General features: G+C 26.4%; 1 protein-coding gene across 1 annotated transcript; it reads left to right on the top strand.

Annotated features, from left to right (window-relative positions):
* The first annotated feature begins 8,604 nt into the window (after positions 1–8,604).
* Positions 8,605–9,156, top strand: LOC129302616 (uncharacterized). Its single transcript, XM_054941529.1, has one exon. The coding sequence runs from the start codon at positions 8,605–8,607 to the stop codon at positions 9,154–9,156; it is 552 nt and encodes a 183-aa protein (XP_054797504.1).
* The last annotated feature ends 7,944 nt before the right edge of the window (positions 9,157–17,100 follow it).

Raw genomic sequence — 17,100 nt, 5'->3', positions numbered from 1 at the left:
TTTCTTGTGGCGACACCATTATTTTATAGTGATCTATGAAACAAACTATCACAGCTACGTCTTCTAATCATGCAAAAATTTTGCCAATGCGTGAAGCAAGCCGTTGATGCATGTCGTTAAGATTGATGGTCCATCACATCCAAAGTACCTATGGTCTTTCTTCTGAAAAAATGATCCCAACAATTATATGTGAAGATAATGCTTCATGCATTTCCAATTGAGAAAAGGATATATTAAAGGAAACAGAACAAAGCATATGTTGCCAAAATTTTTTTCACACATGATATTCAAAAAAAATGAAGAAATCCAAATGAAACACATTCATTCTAATTATAATCTAATAGATTTGTTGACCAAAACACTGCTTACTTCAACTTTTGAGAAGCTTGTATATAACATTGGAGTTCACAAGCTTAAGAATATTAACTAATCTAATCATGAGGGAAAGTTTATATTCATTGTACTCTTTTTTTTCTGGACCATGTTTTTTGCCGTTAGGTTTTTTGTGGCAAGGTTTTAATGAGGCAATGTTAGGAACATATTTTGTACTCTTTTTCCTTCATTAGAGTTTTGTCCCTATACGTTTTTTCTAATAAGGTTTTAACGAAGTATAATATCTTTTGTGATCCAAAGGGGAGTATTATAAATATTTTAAGATATTACGTTGATATCCATATCTTTCAGTTACTCCAATATCATTTGGTTATTCCAATATCTTACAGTTATTAAAATTTTATGTATTTTATTTATTCTAGTTGGTTTTAATTTGTACTTATGAATAAGAAGCATCTCAGTTGTATTCAAAACACTAAAACAAGAATTATCCCTTCTCGCACTCCCTAAATATTCTCTCCTTTTAATAATTCTTTCATCATAATTTTGTCTCTTCTCCCCTTATCATCTATTTTCATAACAATTATAATATTATTAACGTGTAATTTCTCGTAATTAACCAAAGCACTACATCCACTTCACTCAAAAATATTCACCTTAAGGATAAGTCGTAGTGTCATTTAAAATATAATTTGGTCTTTTCAAAAGTTAAAATAATTCTTTTTATTTCTTTATTATATAGACAAATAAGAAAGATGTTGTATTTTTTTTTATTCAAAAGAAATGTAAAAGGCTTCTGGCGGATGATCCTGAAATTGAATTCTCTTTTTTTTTTCAGTTCATATATAATTATTTAAAGTAAGAATGACATTAAAAAAACAGAAATATATTTTTCCTTTTTTTTTCCTCTTCCCCACTTATTATCTCCATTACATATATTAGATTTGATATTTTTTAGGGTTAAAGACCATTTTTTCCTTTTTTTTTGTAAATATAGGAGGCAATATTTTTCTAAAACCATTTTTTTGAAAAAAAATTCTTTCATCAATTTCATCATTAAAGTATTAATTTGTTCAAGAATTTTTTTCCCGCAAAAGTGCTGGGCGCCATGAATGAACTGGCAATTGGTTTCAAACATGCTTTTAATTTGTTTGGAACGGTGACAATTAAAAACTAAGATGACGTGGAAAAAGTGTGTTTGATGTTTAATTTTCGTTGTGATGAAAATTCTGGAAGAACATAGCTTTGGTGACAACAATGAGTGGAGTTACCAAATAAATAAGTGATTGCATATGGTCAATATATTCATAATTAAAATATTTACCAGAAAAAGGTTACTGTAAATCATGTTAGTGCTTGTTTCACACACACACACACGCACATATTAGCTCACAAATGATGGCTCATATTATGCATAGATCCAACCACAGTTTAACAGAGTCATTTGGATTAATTCCCAAGCAACAATCCAAAAGCTGTCATGTGGCAATTAGGAAATTCGCAAAGTAAACAAAGTTAATAGATTTACACGATTATTTGATTATAAAAATAACATATATTCAATAAAATCTTCTAATAATTAATTAGGACTAAGCTAATTATTGAACTGATAGCGATAATAGAATGTAATTTATCAGACTAAATGCAATTGAATTGGCAGTATGAAATTATGTGGACTAATGTGAAAATTAAAAGACTTCTAAAGTAGTTTTGAATTAGTATTTTTTGTAGGATGAATTAGTATTTTTTCAAGTAGTATTTTATGGAAACATATTTTAAAAATTATAAATAGTCAAACAGTCCACATTTCTACCAAAGCTCCACTTGAGTAAAACTGTTACAATAGAACAATACTTTTTATATAGAAAAATATATATTGTGTAAGAGAAAAATAAATTTAAAATTGAAATAGTAAGTGCTCTTCAATTCTTAATATAAAATAAATTCTAAAAGTTTTACTTTGTTCTTGATTTACAATTTACAAAATTTAGTATGGCATTGATGAATTATTTTTTAAAAATATCTATATATTTAATTGGCTTATGTATTTATGTGACATGTTTGTCTTTATAAGTTTAAAGATAGAGGATAACATTTGTGTGTGCGTGTATTATAATTTTTAATGAAATCAAGACTATTCGGCTATTGGCTAATTTTAACTATATTTCTTAATCATTAAATTAAAAGTTTCTTATAAATAAAATTAGAAAATATTGGCCAAATGACCATGAAAAATAGAGTTTCCAAAAATTATGGATGAGGTTTTTAAATATTTTGAAATATAGCCCATTCACAAAATTAATTGGAGGTAATTTTCCCTTTTTTAATCCACAAAACAAATATATAAAACATGCGACAATAACTTCCACATACTAGACTAGGAATATATCTCGTGTAATTGAATGATTTTAATGTTTAGCTAATTTTTTTTAACCTTCAGCTAACTAAATCAATTCCCTGCACATAAAACCATTTTATTTCTCCCCCTTTCATAATCATTCCTTTTCTTTTTTGCTTCATGGGGATCGCGGTCAAATATTTCTCAATAGTATTATCCAATACTTATAGGACTGATCATCAGATCTTAGTTTCTAAAAGTTGTTGAACTGTAGGCCGAGATCTATTATCTATCGTTCACCATATTCATCTTTGTTGGTAATATCTTAATTGAATAATTGTTCATTTGTTCATAATCTATGATTTGTTGTAATTGATTATGAAACTTTGTTTGAATTATTATTAGAAAACATAGGTTATTCTCTCATTGTTCATGACTTTTTATTTTATTAATTTAGACATTTGATTCTTTATGATAAGTTAAGAGTTCAGAATTTTTTACAGACTATATTTAATCTGTTTTAGGCAAATGATTATGTGTTTTTGGTGTTATTGATCCACAATGCCATATCATTAATATGCAGCCATATATCAATGATAAACAAGTTTATATTTGATTATCTAATTATATTGATATATAATAGTATATCAATGTTGTATATCACTAACATATGAATCATTTCCGTGAAAATTTACCAACACCATTTTGTTTTGTAGATATGTGGATGCTTAATCTTGTCATTTTTTATGATAGAACATGAATTCAAACAACTGTTATGTCGATGATTCACACCTTGAAGTGCTTGTGAAAGATTTTTGCTTCACACAATCACTAATGATAAGACTTGTTGCTTGCCTATAGTCACCACGCACGACATCAACAGCATAAGTATGGTCCCTAACATACCGTCTAGTGACCCGAACTTGAGTAGAAGATACTGTCGAGGCTCACACATACTATTTACAACCATCAACATTGCAAGCAACAATAAGCCTCTAACCATTTGACTTTTGTACTCAAAATTCCTCTTCCTAGATAAGATTTGCAAAAATTTTTGAAAATCCAATTTATAAAAGAACACATCTCCCTCCTTAGTATCATCCATTTGCAAAAGTTCATAAGCTCCACTATAATGCTTATTATTGGTAAATGCAGAAGAACATGAAATTAAGGAACTAGCCCTTTCATGACAAGGTTCAAACACTTTTTATATCGATAAAGGTCTATTGAAAATTGAGACAATTAATGAAAATTTAAAAAGGTTAGATTTTCTCAATGAATTAAAATGCCATATCAAATTATTGTCATTTTTTTACCTCTAAAATGCTATATGTTAAAGTTCCAATATCAAAAGAAACCATCAATTTGACCTCATGACCTACATTCAACTGTAATTTCTCACAGACAATTTCCATGACATTAAGATATGAAGTTGTATCTTCCTTAAGTACTTCAAGGTATAAACCATTGACATCACAGTTGTTCGAATCTTATTTTTCATCATAAGAAATGACGAGATTAAGCATTCCCATATCTACAAGATAAAATAATGTTAGTAAATTTTTACTAATATGACTTATATATCAGTGATATACAATAGTATCTCACTGATATACTATTACAGATCAACATAATCAGACAGTGAGACATAAGCTTATTTATCATTGATATATAGTAGTATATCAATAATGTAGTTTTGCGTATTAATAACACAAAAAATACATAATCATTTGATCAAAACAGATCAAATACAGTCTGTAAAAAATTATGGGCTCTTAGTTTATCATAGAGAATCAAATACCTAGATTAATAAAATAAAAAATCATGAACAATTTAAGTCTTCATTTGTTTGCTAGGCTCTCTTACGTTTAGGATCTTCAAGCATTTGCAAAATCCAGAGCATTATAATTTTTAAAGGGTAGTTTTGTCAATCAAACTTCAGCTAAATATTAAAAGACCATTATTTAAATTAAAAAAAGGTTGAGCTATTATTTATGTTTGATCCTATGATGTGGGCTATGTTTGCAAAACTCCCACAAAATTGAAGGAATTATATATTAATACATATTACAAATAAAAATGCATTAATCATTTATAACTATTCATTGTACATCTTAGCAAATAATTTCACACTCTTGTTATTCTTAGAAAAGTAGTATGTCAAGCAGATATTGATATATCTAAAAATGTACCCAAAAAAATTGTTCTAAATTGATCCCTAAAACTACAAGTTAAGGTTATCATTGATCGGGAGAAAATTATAAAAAAAAAAAAATACAGATTATCATACTTTAAAATTATGTCCCCTCTTGCATCTTCATTACCCCGCCCCATGTATCTTTTTTTTTTTTTTTCCTTTTTAATTGTTTATACAACTATATAATATTATTCACCACTAACAAATCAGATTTAGATATTTATTGCGACTTCTTATTTTATATTTTAAAAAAAATATGCATCCAACCAATTTTATATATATCATATCATTTTTATAAAATTTTTAGTTAATTGATTTTTTTAATATAATTACCTTATTGGGTGAGATTCGCGTATTATTAAGCTCAATTAAAAATAACTCTCTCAAGTACTTTTTTCCGTCAACGCAGACTCAAATCCAGTACCTATAAACCAACTAAATTACATTACTGTCATTTTGTTATCTAAACATATGTATATATATATATATATAATAGTTTATAACACAATAAAATAATATATGATGATGATGATGATGTAAATATAGATAAATCTTCATGCAATAATCAATTTGATTTATAGTATTTTTTCTGAACATAAATCCATTGTCGCTAAATTTAGGGGAATATAAACTCGTGATTTGACCTGTCTCCTTCCATTTATTAAGTCAGAGGGTGAGGCATTCATGTTTAAATTGATTTTATGATGTGTGGGGTGACTTTGAAGCTGGTTTACTTGTTAGTGGTCTTTCTTCTGCCTCCACCACAACCTCCACGCAGGTGGTGGTCCCAAATCCCATTTGAGAGGTCACCTTCGTGTAAGTGAAGCTCAAGATAACTATTCCCAAACTGAATGACAAGTCATCACTTTTACTTTTTACATTTTTTTTAACACTTTAATTATTTAAGTCATGTAAAAAAATTCAGGTTTGATTTGAATTTACATTTGAATTAAATTCATCTTTTAAATTCATTAAAAACTATAGATTTGGATCTCCATCGAAATCAATATTTACTATAATTTTTTTTATAATTACAAATCTCATATACATTTTAATTTTTTTAAAATGTCAACCATACTAAATCAATTAATGAGACGTATGGACCTAATAATGCTAGTTTTTTACAATATAAAAAATCAAGATTTGATTCCCCCTAGAAGAGTAGCCTGCATTTAATTTTTAACTGTATCTCAAATAAGATTATCTCTTATAAGTTAACACCCATAAGCAATAAAAAAAAAACAAAGAAATGTTAGCCATACTAGCCTTCTCATTCAGTTGTTTGTCATTTCTCATCTCTTTGTTTGTTGTCATTAACTTTAAATTTTTTTATCCTACCCAAACAAAAAAATTTTAATACATGAATTTTAAATAAAATATTTTAAATTTAAAATTCAAATCTAAATCCACATTTATCCAAACCCTACCAATTCCTACTAAGTTTGAACCTTCATGCGTTAATGGAATGTTGCAGAAGAGATGGTGACACAATATGGCTAGATACTTAGAATTTGAGTTAGTAGATAGTATTGTTTACTGATGGTTTGTTATCAAAAAAATAAATAAAGATATTGACCAAAATATATGAGAGTATATGGAAAAGTGCCTTTGGTTTATATAACTTCACTCTTTTTTTTTAATTTTATCTATATATTTTTTTAAAAATAAATTAAATTTAAAATTTTGTATATAGTGAGGATTTAACTATGTAACAATTAAATTAACTATTAAATGAAATTATATGGGATAAAACATGATTTTCACTAAAATACATGAAAACACATTAAAGGCGGAGAAATTTTAGAGTGACCCGGTGATCCATTCAATAATAACATGATATTTAGATAATATTAAATATAAATTAATTTCAATATTAATGATAATAGAGAAAGAAAAAATAAGAAAATAAAAGGAGGCCTTATTAACAGACAATTCATAGAAACTACACTATCTACCAAGTAAATTCAAATAAATTGTGGTACATAATTCTATTTTTAAGTAGGGCAAAATTTGTATACTTTTTTTGATAAGACTAAGAAATTCTTAAGTAGACCAAGTCTCTAATAAGAGTTATATACTTAATATATTTTTATTCAATTAAATTAATACATGTAAATTTTATTATGTTAATATTATTAATAACAAGAATCTTTATAGATCAAATAATTTACAAAAAATATACATGTTTTGATTTAATAAAAAATAAGTATGTTAAGTATATAAGTTTTTTTTCTTCAAATACTTTTGTGAAATATAATTAACGCTTGATACCCGTCAACCTCAATCCTTAGATTTGGATTCTTCAATTTATGCAGACAATCTCCTATTGTCATTACCGAATGACAGATCATGAGGGTTATATAGTTGACTTAATATATATATTATTTACGCATAATCTGAAGTTGAAAGATATTATTGATTATTTACACGGAAAGTTTAAAATATATTATCACCGTTATATCATGTTGGTGCTTGCATGGTACGAGTAATAAATGATGTAATGATTATCTAAGCAAATTTAAAAATTCAAGGGGTTACAATGTCAACTCTTTTTTTATAACAAAATGTTAACTTTTAAGTGTCAAAATAGTTACACATAATTCAAAATTTTAATAAATTTATATGCTTCTTAATCTAATAACACTCCCAGGATAAAGTTAATTAATTTTAATTCAATTCTCATAAAATTAAGAAGGATAATTGTGTATTTTTATCTCTAAAATATTCTTCAAGGAGCACCCAATATCCTAAACTATTTATTAAAATAATATTTTTCTTAAAATAATTAAAACAGAATATTTTTGCCCTCTTTATTAAATTCTCTAGAAGTCAATGTTAGAGTCCCAATTAATATTTCTAATAATCAATGTTGAAAATTTGACGATAATGATAAAAATAGTCTTTTTTTAATTCTTTTAATGACAAAATTATTTCAACAAATAGTTTAGGATGTTAGGTGTTCTCAAAAAATACTTCAAGGATAAAAATATACTTTTATCCAATTAAAAATTAGCTGCTTTGTTATAAAAATTTTAAAATTGAAAAACACTTCCATATTTACCCGTAATTTAACATAAAGTACTTCTTTTCTTAGAATTTATAAGACATTTTTTTGACACAACCAAGTGAAGTTAAATATATACAATTTACAGTTTTAATTAATTTTTTTATAAACTTTCAAAAATACCATTTATTAATAAAAGAAAGGGAAAGAAATTTATCTAATGAGTGAAATAACGAGAAGAATAATATTAGAATAATCATCACTAGTAAAACCTTAATCACCAAATCAACTCCAAAAATATCTTACAGATTGTGCTGAAAAGATTATCTATTTTGAAAATATGTTAGAAGGCATTTCTGAGAAGGATAGATATCCCGAAATTTCGTGCGACATTACATACGTTGTAAACCACAAATGTCTTTTAAAGATGTGACTTGTGTGAAAGCAGCAAAACCATGACTCAAGGTCTAAATTTGAATTTCCCTTCATGTGACCGTGTCCATTTTTGGAACATAATGAATAATGAACAGAGACTAAACGAGGTTGCTGAATATATAAGCAGTGTCGTACATGGATTGAACTTCATCCCACACACTTCGCTCACAAGCTCTGCAATTCTCTGCTGCTACAGTAGTCCCATATCACAGAGAGAGAGAGAGAGGAATGAGAAATATGGGTGAAACTAAGCTTATAAGCAAAACTAAAGTAACCCATTTGTTATTAGTTTCAGTGATGATCTCTCTAAGCTCTCTTCTTGTCTGCTTTGGCTCTTCCTTGCTTGCCTTTTTCCTCCATTACTGCAACTTCAACTTCTCCTTCTCCTTCCCTTCCAAGATCTTCTCTCACACCATTGACAAGAACTGCATATTCCTCCTCTGTAACGGCCTCCTTGTTTTCCTCAGCATCACCACATCATTTTCCACCTCTAGTCCTCCTCATGATGATCTTCTTCATCATTATATTCATGATCATGATGCTTCAGAAGCTGAGGTGATCAGAGTTAGTGAGATAGCTGCAGAAATGATGCAGGAAGATGATCCTGACACTGATGCTGATGCTGATGCTGATGAAGTAAGTGGCGTATTATTGGGTTTGGAATTGAAAGAAGAAGAGTGGTTGGAAAATGATGATGAGATTGTGGATGCAGAAAGCGTGGAAGATGAAGAAGAGAATTGGATGTTAAGCACAGAGCAGATGAACAAGAAATTTGATGATTTCATCAGAAGGATGAAGGAAGATCTGAGGATTGAAGCTAAACGACAACTAGTCATGGTTCACAATTAATTAGCAACAACCTTTTTTTTTTAAATTAAAAAAATTATATTAGTCTTAGGATTTCCAGGTTTTGTTATATATTCTTTAAGTCTTTTCTTCCCCTCTTCTCTACCATCTCTTGTACTTTAGTTGCTTTGCTTGTCTTTCTCGCAAAACTGGAAGTCTAATCCTTAGATAGCAAGGAATTGTTTATTATTCTCTCTCTCACTCTCCTCTCTCTATTTTGAAATCCTTTTCCACAGTTCTTGTTTTTAGAAAAATCACCTATTTAGTCTATATAGTTTGGGAGAATGATAAAGAGGTCATAAAAGAATCAATTAATTCATGTTAGGTTTCAAGTGTTATATTTTAAAAATTTACAACTTGTATTTCAAATTTTATTAGAAAAATAATTTTTTTTATTTTCAACCATATTAAAATTTAAAAAATAAATAGCAAATTTATCATAACGCAGTTGTAAAATTGAGAAATTGAATTACAAATTTTTAAAGTTTGGCACATAGAATCTAATTTAAATTAATTGATCCTTTTGGGACCTCTTTGTCATTCTCTCATATAATTTTGACTTAATTAAAATTTAGTTTCTAAATTTTAACTAGATAATTCAGTTCTTATATTTTTCACTCGGTTGAAATTTAGTTTCTAAATTTTAACTCGATACATCTAAAAATTATAAGGACCAAAATTATTTTTTAAAGATTAAAGACTCATTTTAAATTTCTAAAACTATATGAACTAAATTGCATTGAATTAAATTTTAAAAATTATTTTTTTATCAAGTTAAAACTATAAGAATTGAGTTATATCATGTTAACTATTATTGTTTAAAAATTTAATTACAATCGAATTAAAACTATAAAAGTAAAATAATTAATTTTTTCTTGTTTTTATATATGTTGTCAGGAGAAGTAATTATATATTGAAGATTGAGGTTCTACATTAATTATTTTATTTAGCGAATTAGTACGATCAGATAAACACCGATGGCTTTTTGACACAAAGGCAATGGAATAAAATTTTAAAATAACTTGATAAGCTAAAAGTATAAAATTATGTTGAAATTTACAAATTAATATTTTAAATTACTAAAACTTTTAATTTTTATAAAGATTATAAAATTAAAATTTTAAAATAAATTTAAGGGATAATGCAATTCTTCGTCCCTTTTGTTTGGAGGTTTTATTGATTTGGTTAACTTTAATTTATATCATTTCAATTCTTAATGTTTATTTTTATTATTAAGTTAATCTTTTAAATTTTACAAGACAAATTAATCCTCAGAAAAAAGAAAACTAATGTGAAAATTAGATTGTTGACTAGAATATACACATGGATAAATTAAAACCACATAAGACAAACAGCTAAGCCTTAATTATTGATATGTCATTGCATGATTTTAAGAGGAAAAATAGGGCAAATAGCATCCAAGGATCATTGTGTGAAATTTATACCACACAAGGACCGAATGATTTACTATTTACTCTACAGTTCTTTAGTTCTTATTTGATATTAATTTCATAAGCAAATGATGAAATTACCCCTCAAATAGTTAAAAAGAAGGAAAAAATAAATCCCACCGTCGCTAGCCATTGGACCATTATCGATGGCAAGGTCACTAGAACCCTTGCTATAGGCAGGAGTCGCCGTCGATAGATCACTGGAGTTTCGACGCTCTCAACATTTTATTTGAGAAATAAACTTTTTAGGTGGCCAAGAGAGAGTTTGATCTTATAACCTAGGCCACCTAAAAACTTTGGTGGCCACCAAGCCCTCTAATAACATATAGCAAAAAAAAAAACCAATAAATAAGTAGTAAACTAAACTTCTAACTACTTCCATGTAATAACATAATGTGTGTGTTAATTTTTGAACGTAATTTTTTTTTACAAATGTTACTTATTAATTTGACATAGACAATTACAAATTAAGGGCTTTAAAGGTCACGTATTTTGCTTATTAAACATTTCAATATATTGTTGTTAATCACAAATAGGTTGTCAAAACCAAACGAATACTTATCAATGAATAACTAATACGTATAACTAAACATTTTCTATTAATTTTTTTTAACTTGTTAAAATCATAATAGATTCTTCTTAATTTGGAATGAATTGTTGTCATTTTATAAATGTTACTTATTAATCTAACATGAATAATTACAAATTAAAAGTTTTAAAACTTCACGCATTTTACTTGTTAAATGTTCTAATATATTGTTATCAATCACAAATAGGTTGTTATCAAAACCATACAGATATTTATTAATGAATAACTAACACGTACAACTAAATCCTTTCTATTAATTTTTTTAAATTATTAAAATCGTAATAGATGTTTGTTAATTTTGAATGAACTATTATGATTTTACAAATGTTACTTGTTAATCTGACATGGACAATTATGAATTGGGGGCTTTAAAACTTCACATATTTTACTTATTAAATGTCCTAATGTATTGTTGTCAAAACTAAATAGATACTTGTAAATGAATAATTAACACATACAACTAAACCCTTCCTATTAATTTTTTTAACTTGTTAAAACCATAATAGATTCTTGTTAATTTTGAATGAATTGTTGTTATTTTACAAATATTACTTGTTAATCTGATATAAACAATTACAAATTGGGGGCTTTAAAACTTCATGCATTTTACTTGTTAAATGTTTCAATATATTGTTGTCAATCACAAATAGGCTATTCTCAAAACAAAACGGATACTTGTCAATGAATGACTAACATGTACAACTAAACATTTTCTATCAATTTTTATAACTTGTTAAAACCATAATATATTCTTGTTAATTTTGAATGAATTATTTCTATTTATAAATGTTACTTGTTAATTTGATATAAACAATTACAAATTGAAGGCTTTAAAACTTCACGCATTTTAGTCAATAACAAATAGGTTGTTATCAAAATTAAATTAATACTTGTTAATAAATGACTAACATATACGATTAAATATTTCTTATCAATTTTTTTAACTTATTAAACCATAATAGGTTGTTGTTAATTTTGAATGAATTGTTGTTATTTTACAAATATTACTTTAAAGTCTTCAATTTGTAATTGTTCATATCAGTTTAACAAATAACTTTTATAAAATAACAACAATTCATTTGAATAATAAGAATTTATTATGATTTTAACAAGTTAGAAGAATTGATAGGAAAGGTTTAGTTATATGTGTTAATCATTTATTAGCAAGTTTCCATTTAGTTTTGACAACAATCTATGTGTGATTAACAACAATATATTAGAACGTTTAACAAGTAAAATATGTAAAGTTTTAAAGCCCTTAATTTGTAATTGTCCATGTTAGATTAACAAATAACATTTGTAAAATAACAATAATTCATTTCAAATTAACAAGAATTTATTATGGTTTTAACAAGTTAGAAAAATTGATGGGAAGGATTTAGTTGTACATGTTAGTCATTCATTAATAAGTATTCGTTTGAGCTTGACAACAACCTATTTGTGATTAACAAGAATATATTGAGACGTTTAACAAATAAAATGGGTGACTTTTAAAGCCTCTAATTTATAATTATTCATCTCAAATTAACAAGTAACATTTGTAAAATAACAAGTTTCATTCAAAAATTAACAACACACCATTATGTTATTACATAAAAGTTGTTAGATGCTTGGTTTACTATTTATATATTTTTTTTTCTATATGTTATTAAAGGGTTTGGTAGTCTAGTGGCCACCAAATTTTCTAGGTGGCCAAGATTAATAGGATCAAACCCTCCTTTGAGCACGTAAAAAGTTTATTCTCAAATAAAATGTCGTTGCCATTGGAGCTCCAGTGACCTACCATTGGTGACCTTTGCTAAAAGCAAGGGCTCTGGCCACCTTGCTATCGTTGGTGATCTAACAACCGGTGCCAACAACGGTGGGATTTCTTTTTGGTTTTTTAATTATTTGAGGGGCAATTCCATCATTTTGCTTACGAAATTAATATCAAAGAAGGACCAGAGAACTACAGAGTAAATAGAAAATTATTTGATACTTGCGTGATATAAATTTCACACAGTGGTCCTTGAATCCTATTTTCTCATTTTAAAATACCACGTTAATAATCTTGTTTACACGTCAGCTTTTTTGAAGGATTAGTTTGTCTTGTAAAATTTAAAGGGCTAACTTGGTAATGGAAATAAATGTTAATAACTGAAATGATAGAAATTAAAGTTGAGAGATCAAATCGATAAAATCACTAAACATAAGGGACTAAAAGTTGCATTATTCTTAAGTTTAATTTTTATAATTTTATTTTCTAAAATATAAGGGATGAGCTATATCGAATCAAAGTGTAAGAACTAAATTATAATTGAGTAAAAACTATAAGGACTAAATTATTATAAGTTAAAATTTGATTATTAAGTTACAATTGAGTCAAATAATAAAAATTAAATGATTAATTTTATATGGGCCAGGTGATAAATTATAATCTAGAACACATTGTTTTAAATTTTAATTTATATAGAGATTACACATTTTGAAATAACAAATTATTCTTTATATTTTTAGCATACATGGGATAGTAAAATTCTTAATTAATTTATATGAATATAAAATAAGTTATTGTTCATATTTTTAATATACATAGGAAAGCATATTTTAAAATAATTTTATTTTCATATACATAGGAAAGCATATTTTAATATTTTAAAATAGAGATCATGTCGTCATTCTTAATTTTTTATTTTCATTTCAGAGTTTGACTCATCTATTTTTTTATTTAAAATTTTTTAAACTACACAAATAATAAATTTTAAATATAAAATATAAAATTTAAAAATTAAATTCAAATATGTCAATCCAAATACTACCTAAATTATTTTCTTACAAAGTTCACTCATTATATTCTAGAAGATATTTTTGAAAGTGATATGGTGTTTCAAAATATAATATTTTTTTAAATAAGGCTTTTTATTATTATTATTATTATTATTATTATTATTATTATTATTATTATTATTATTATTATTATTTCACTCCTTAAATATATATCTACATTCTATCTTCTTAAATGAAAAGTATTTTTAAAAGATTATTAAAAAAATTAAGATTTTAAATTAGATGTAAAAAAATCCCACTGTATATTAATTTTTGAAAAAGGAAAAGGGGCAAAAACACCCCTGAAGTCGTCAGTCAGTAGCATCTAGTAATTTAAAGTGATTAAAAAGATAAAAATACATATAACATTACCTAAATAAGTGCAAAAATGACCAATCTATTAAATCCCTCAAACGTTAATTGTTTAGTTAACATTTAAACAGATATTGACCATTTTTTTCATTGATGTGAACTAAAAAAGAGGTAAAAATACTAATAAAATGTCATTTTAGCAGGTGCAATAGTGACAATCCATCAAATCCCTTATATATTAACTGTTTAGCTAATATTTAAATAGAAGTTGACGATTCTTTTTTGCTAACATGGACTAAAAAATATGTTGATCAGTCATCATATGATGATGAGTCTCCACTTGAGGCTTTGGTTTTTATGGCAGGAAAATGTCATTTTGATTGAATAACAAGTTAGATCGCACGCTTCTTTAAAATTCTTGTACCATTAAAGATTCTTCTTGATGCTCCGAATTGATAAAGAAAGTTCTCTGCAGCTCAAATTCCTTTCCAACTGCACTCGCAACATCGCATCTCTTTCTGGCCAGCTCGGCAACTCAAGTTCAATGCTTATTTAAGAGGGTTTTAGAAGATCATGCTTAATTGTCAAAAATTTCTCCAAGAAGCTTTCACTCAAGAAATGTTTGAAATCTTTGTTAAAGGTATCACCAAATGGAGAAAAATTATGTATCATGAATTTTGACAGATTAGTTACTATCATACCTACTAAAGTAATGTTACGGGTTTATTGTCATATTTCTCACTTTAAACTATTAAATGCTTTTGATTAATGATTTCGTGGATATTTTTGCCCCTTTTTTAGTCTACATACAAAAAATTGTCAACGTCTGCTTAGGTGTTAGTTATAAAGTTCATGTTTGAAGGACTTAAAAGATTGATCACTCTTGCACCAACTTAAACAGTATTATGAATATCGTTCCCTTTTTGTTAATTTAAATTATTGGATATTCTTGATCGATAACTTTGTGAATATTTTTATCTTTTTAACCTTTCAATATATATATATATATATATAAAGAATATAAAAACTTCACAATAATTACCTCAATTTTGATTCCTTTTTGTCATTTTGCTATTCTAAGATATTTGTGTGTTATTTTGCCAAGCATAGATGATTAGGTGCTATACAGTCAACTGTGTTTGTTACGAAATGATTCCACGGGTTCTCATCTCCAAAATAAAAAAAAAAATGGCCTGGATAAATCTAAACAGTCTTTTGGCCAACGAAAAAATCTAAATAGTCCAATCATTTCTTTTTAATTTTAAAGTAAGGTTTATATAAGGATATATTTTTAACAATTGACTTGTACTTATTTAGTATTGCCTGATATACCTTACTACCAGCAAGATCCTTCTTTTTTTATATTTACAATATAAAGCTATAATGGGTCTCGCACATTCACTCAACAACACGGGGGGAACGACCCTTGCGTAAAGGCAGGTAGGGTAGCTCTCCTCGTCAATTCAAAATATATATATATATATATATATATCAAAATTTTTAAAATTTAAAAATATTGATAATATCATTCCCGCTTCATAGCTGTTTTTCTTTAGCCATAATATATTAAATTTTAATTTTCTCAATTTTTTAATATGTATATTTTTTATTTATTTTATTTGTCCTCCTAAAGGAAATAGAGAACCGTTATTATTCATGCCAACTTTAATGCTATGCTTGGTTTGCATAAAAAAATAAAAAGGAGAGAAAATAGTTGTAGGGAAAATGAGAGGGATGCAATTTTATCTCATTGTGCTTGACTGAACGAGAGAAAAGTTGCTACTTTTATATAAATAATAATAACCTTATTATTTATAAAAATATTTATATAATAAAATTTAATATTTTAACATATTATATGTATAATAATTTTTATCATATATTATTGACTGAAAAAAAGCATAATTAAAAATTATTTTATCCAATTTAAAATTTTATTTATTAAATTATTAAATATATAATAATTTTAAAATCTGAAACTACAACCAAATAAAAGGTACTTAACTGAAAGTTCCACTACAAATATCATGATAAAAATAAAGGGAAGTAGGAGGCAACAATGAAAAAAATGATGAATAAATTTGGAAACGAAATTTTCTTTTTAAAATCTCCCCATATTTGGAAAGAAAATTGAAGGTAAAAATATATGAGCCTTATATGTTATTTTCCTCCCACTTTTTTCTCTATAGCTAAGCAGGAAAAAATGGTATTTTTTTTCTCCACTTTTTTCTCTCACTTTTCTCTCCCCAACACTTTCCCCTCCTGCCAAGCATAACGTAATTGATAAACAAGATTTCACTTTTATGTACACTTTAATTCATATAATGCCAATAAACAAATCATGCATTCAAAATTTTACTATAATAACCTAATTGTAAGTTGACATTTAACATTTTTAAAGAAAAATATAATTATTGGTCCTTACAGTTTTATTGATTTTTGCTTTTAGTCCCTATAAACTTTTTTATTATTTCCAATCCCCATAATTTTAAGAAGATTGGGTAGCATTTATTTTTCATATCATATAGTTTCAATTTTTTCAGTATTTTTAGTCCCTATAAGGACTGAAAATTTTGGAAAAAACTATATTAACTAAAAATAAAACCTGATAAAATTATAAGGACTTATGATTATATTTTTCTTACTTTTAAATTAAATAAAAAAATTATATTACTAAATAAGAGTAAAAATAAAAGAAGTGGTTTAGAATGATCAAACGTCTGGAGTTAATCCCACTTCCATGTCAAAACTGCCCAGTTTAAACCGGTCCAAAATATGTCAATTCCGAAA

The sequence above is a fragment of the Prosopis cineraria genome, unplaced genomic scaffold (assembly GCF_029017545.1).
Source record: "Prosopis cineraria cultivar Desert tree isolate PC_DT_omini unplaced genomic scaffold, ASM2901754v1 PC2, whole genome shotgun sequence".
Taxonomy (NCBI): Eukaryota; Viridiplantae; Streptophyta; class Magnoliopsida; order Fabales; family Fabaceae; genus Prosopis; species Prosopis cineraria.
The sequence above is the reverse complement of the archived record's forward strand: the minus strand, read 5'-3'. Positions and strand labels throughout refer to the sequence as shown.

Coding starts and splice junctions, on each gene's coding strand:
- LOC129302616 (XM_054941529.1), top strand. CDS start 8,605: ATGATCTCTCTAAGCTCTCTTCTTGTCTGCTTTGGCTCTTCCTTGCTT.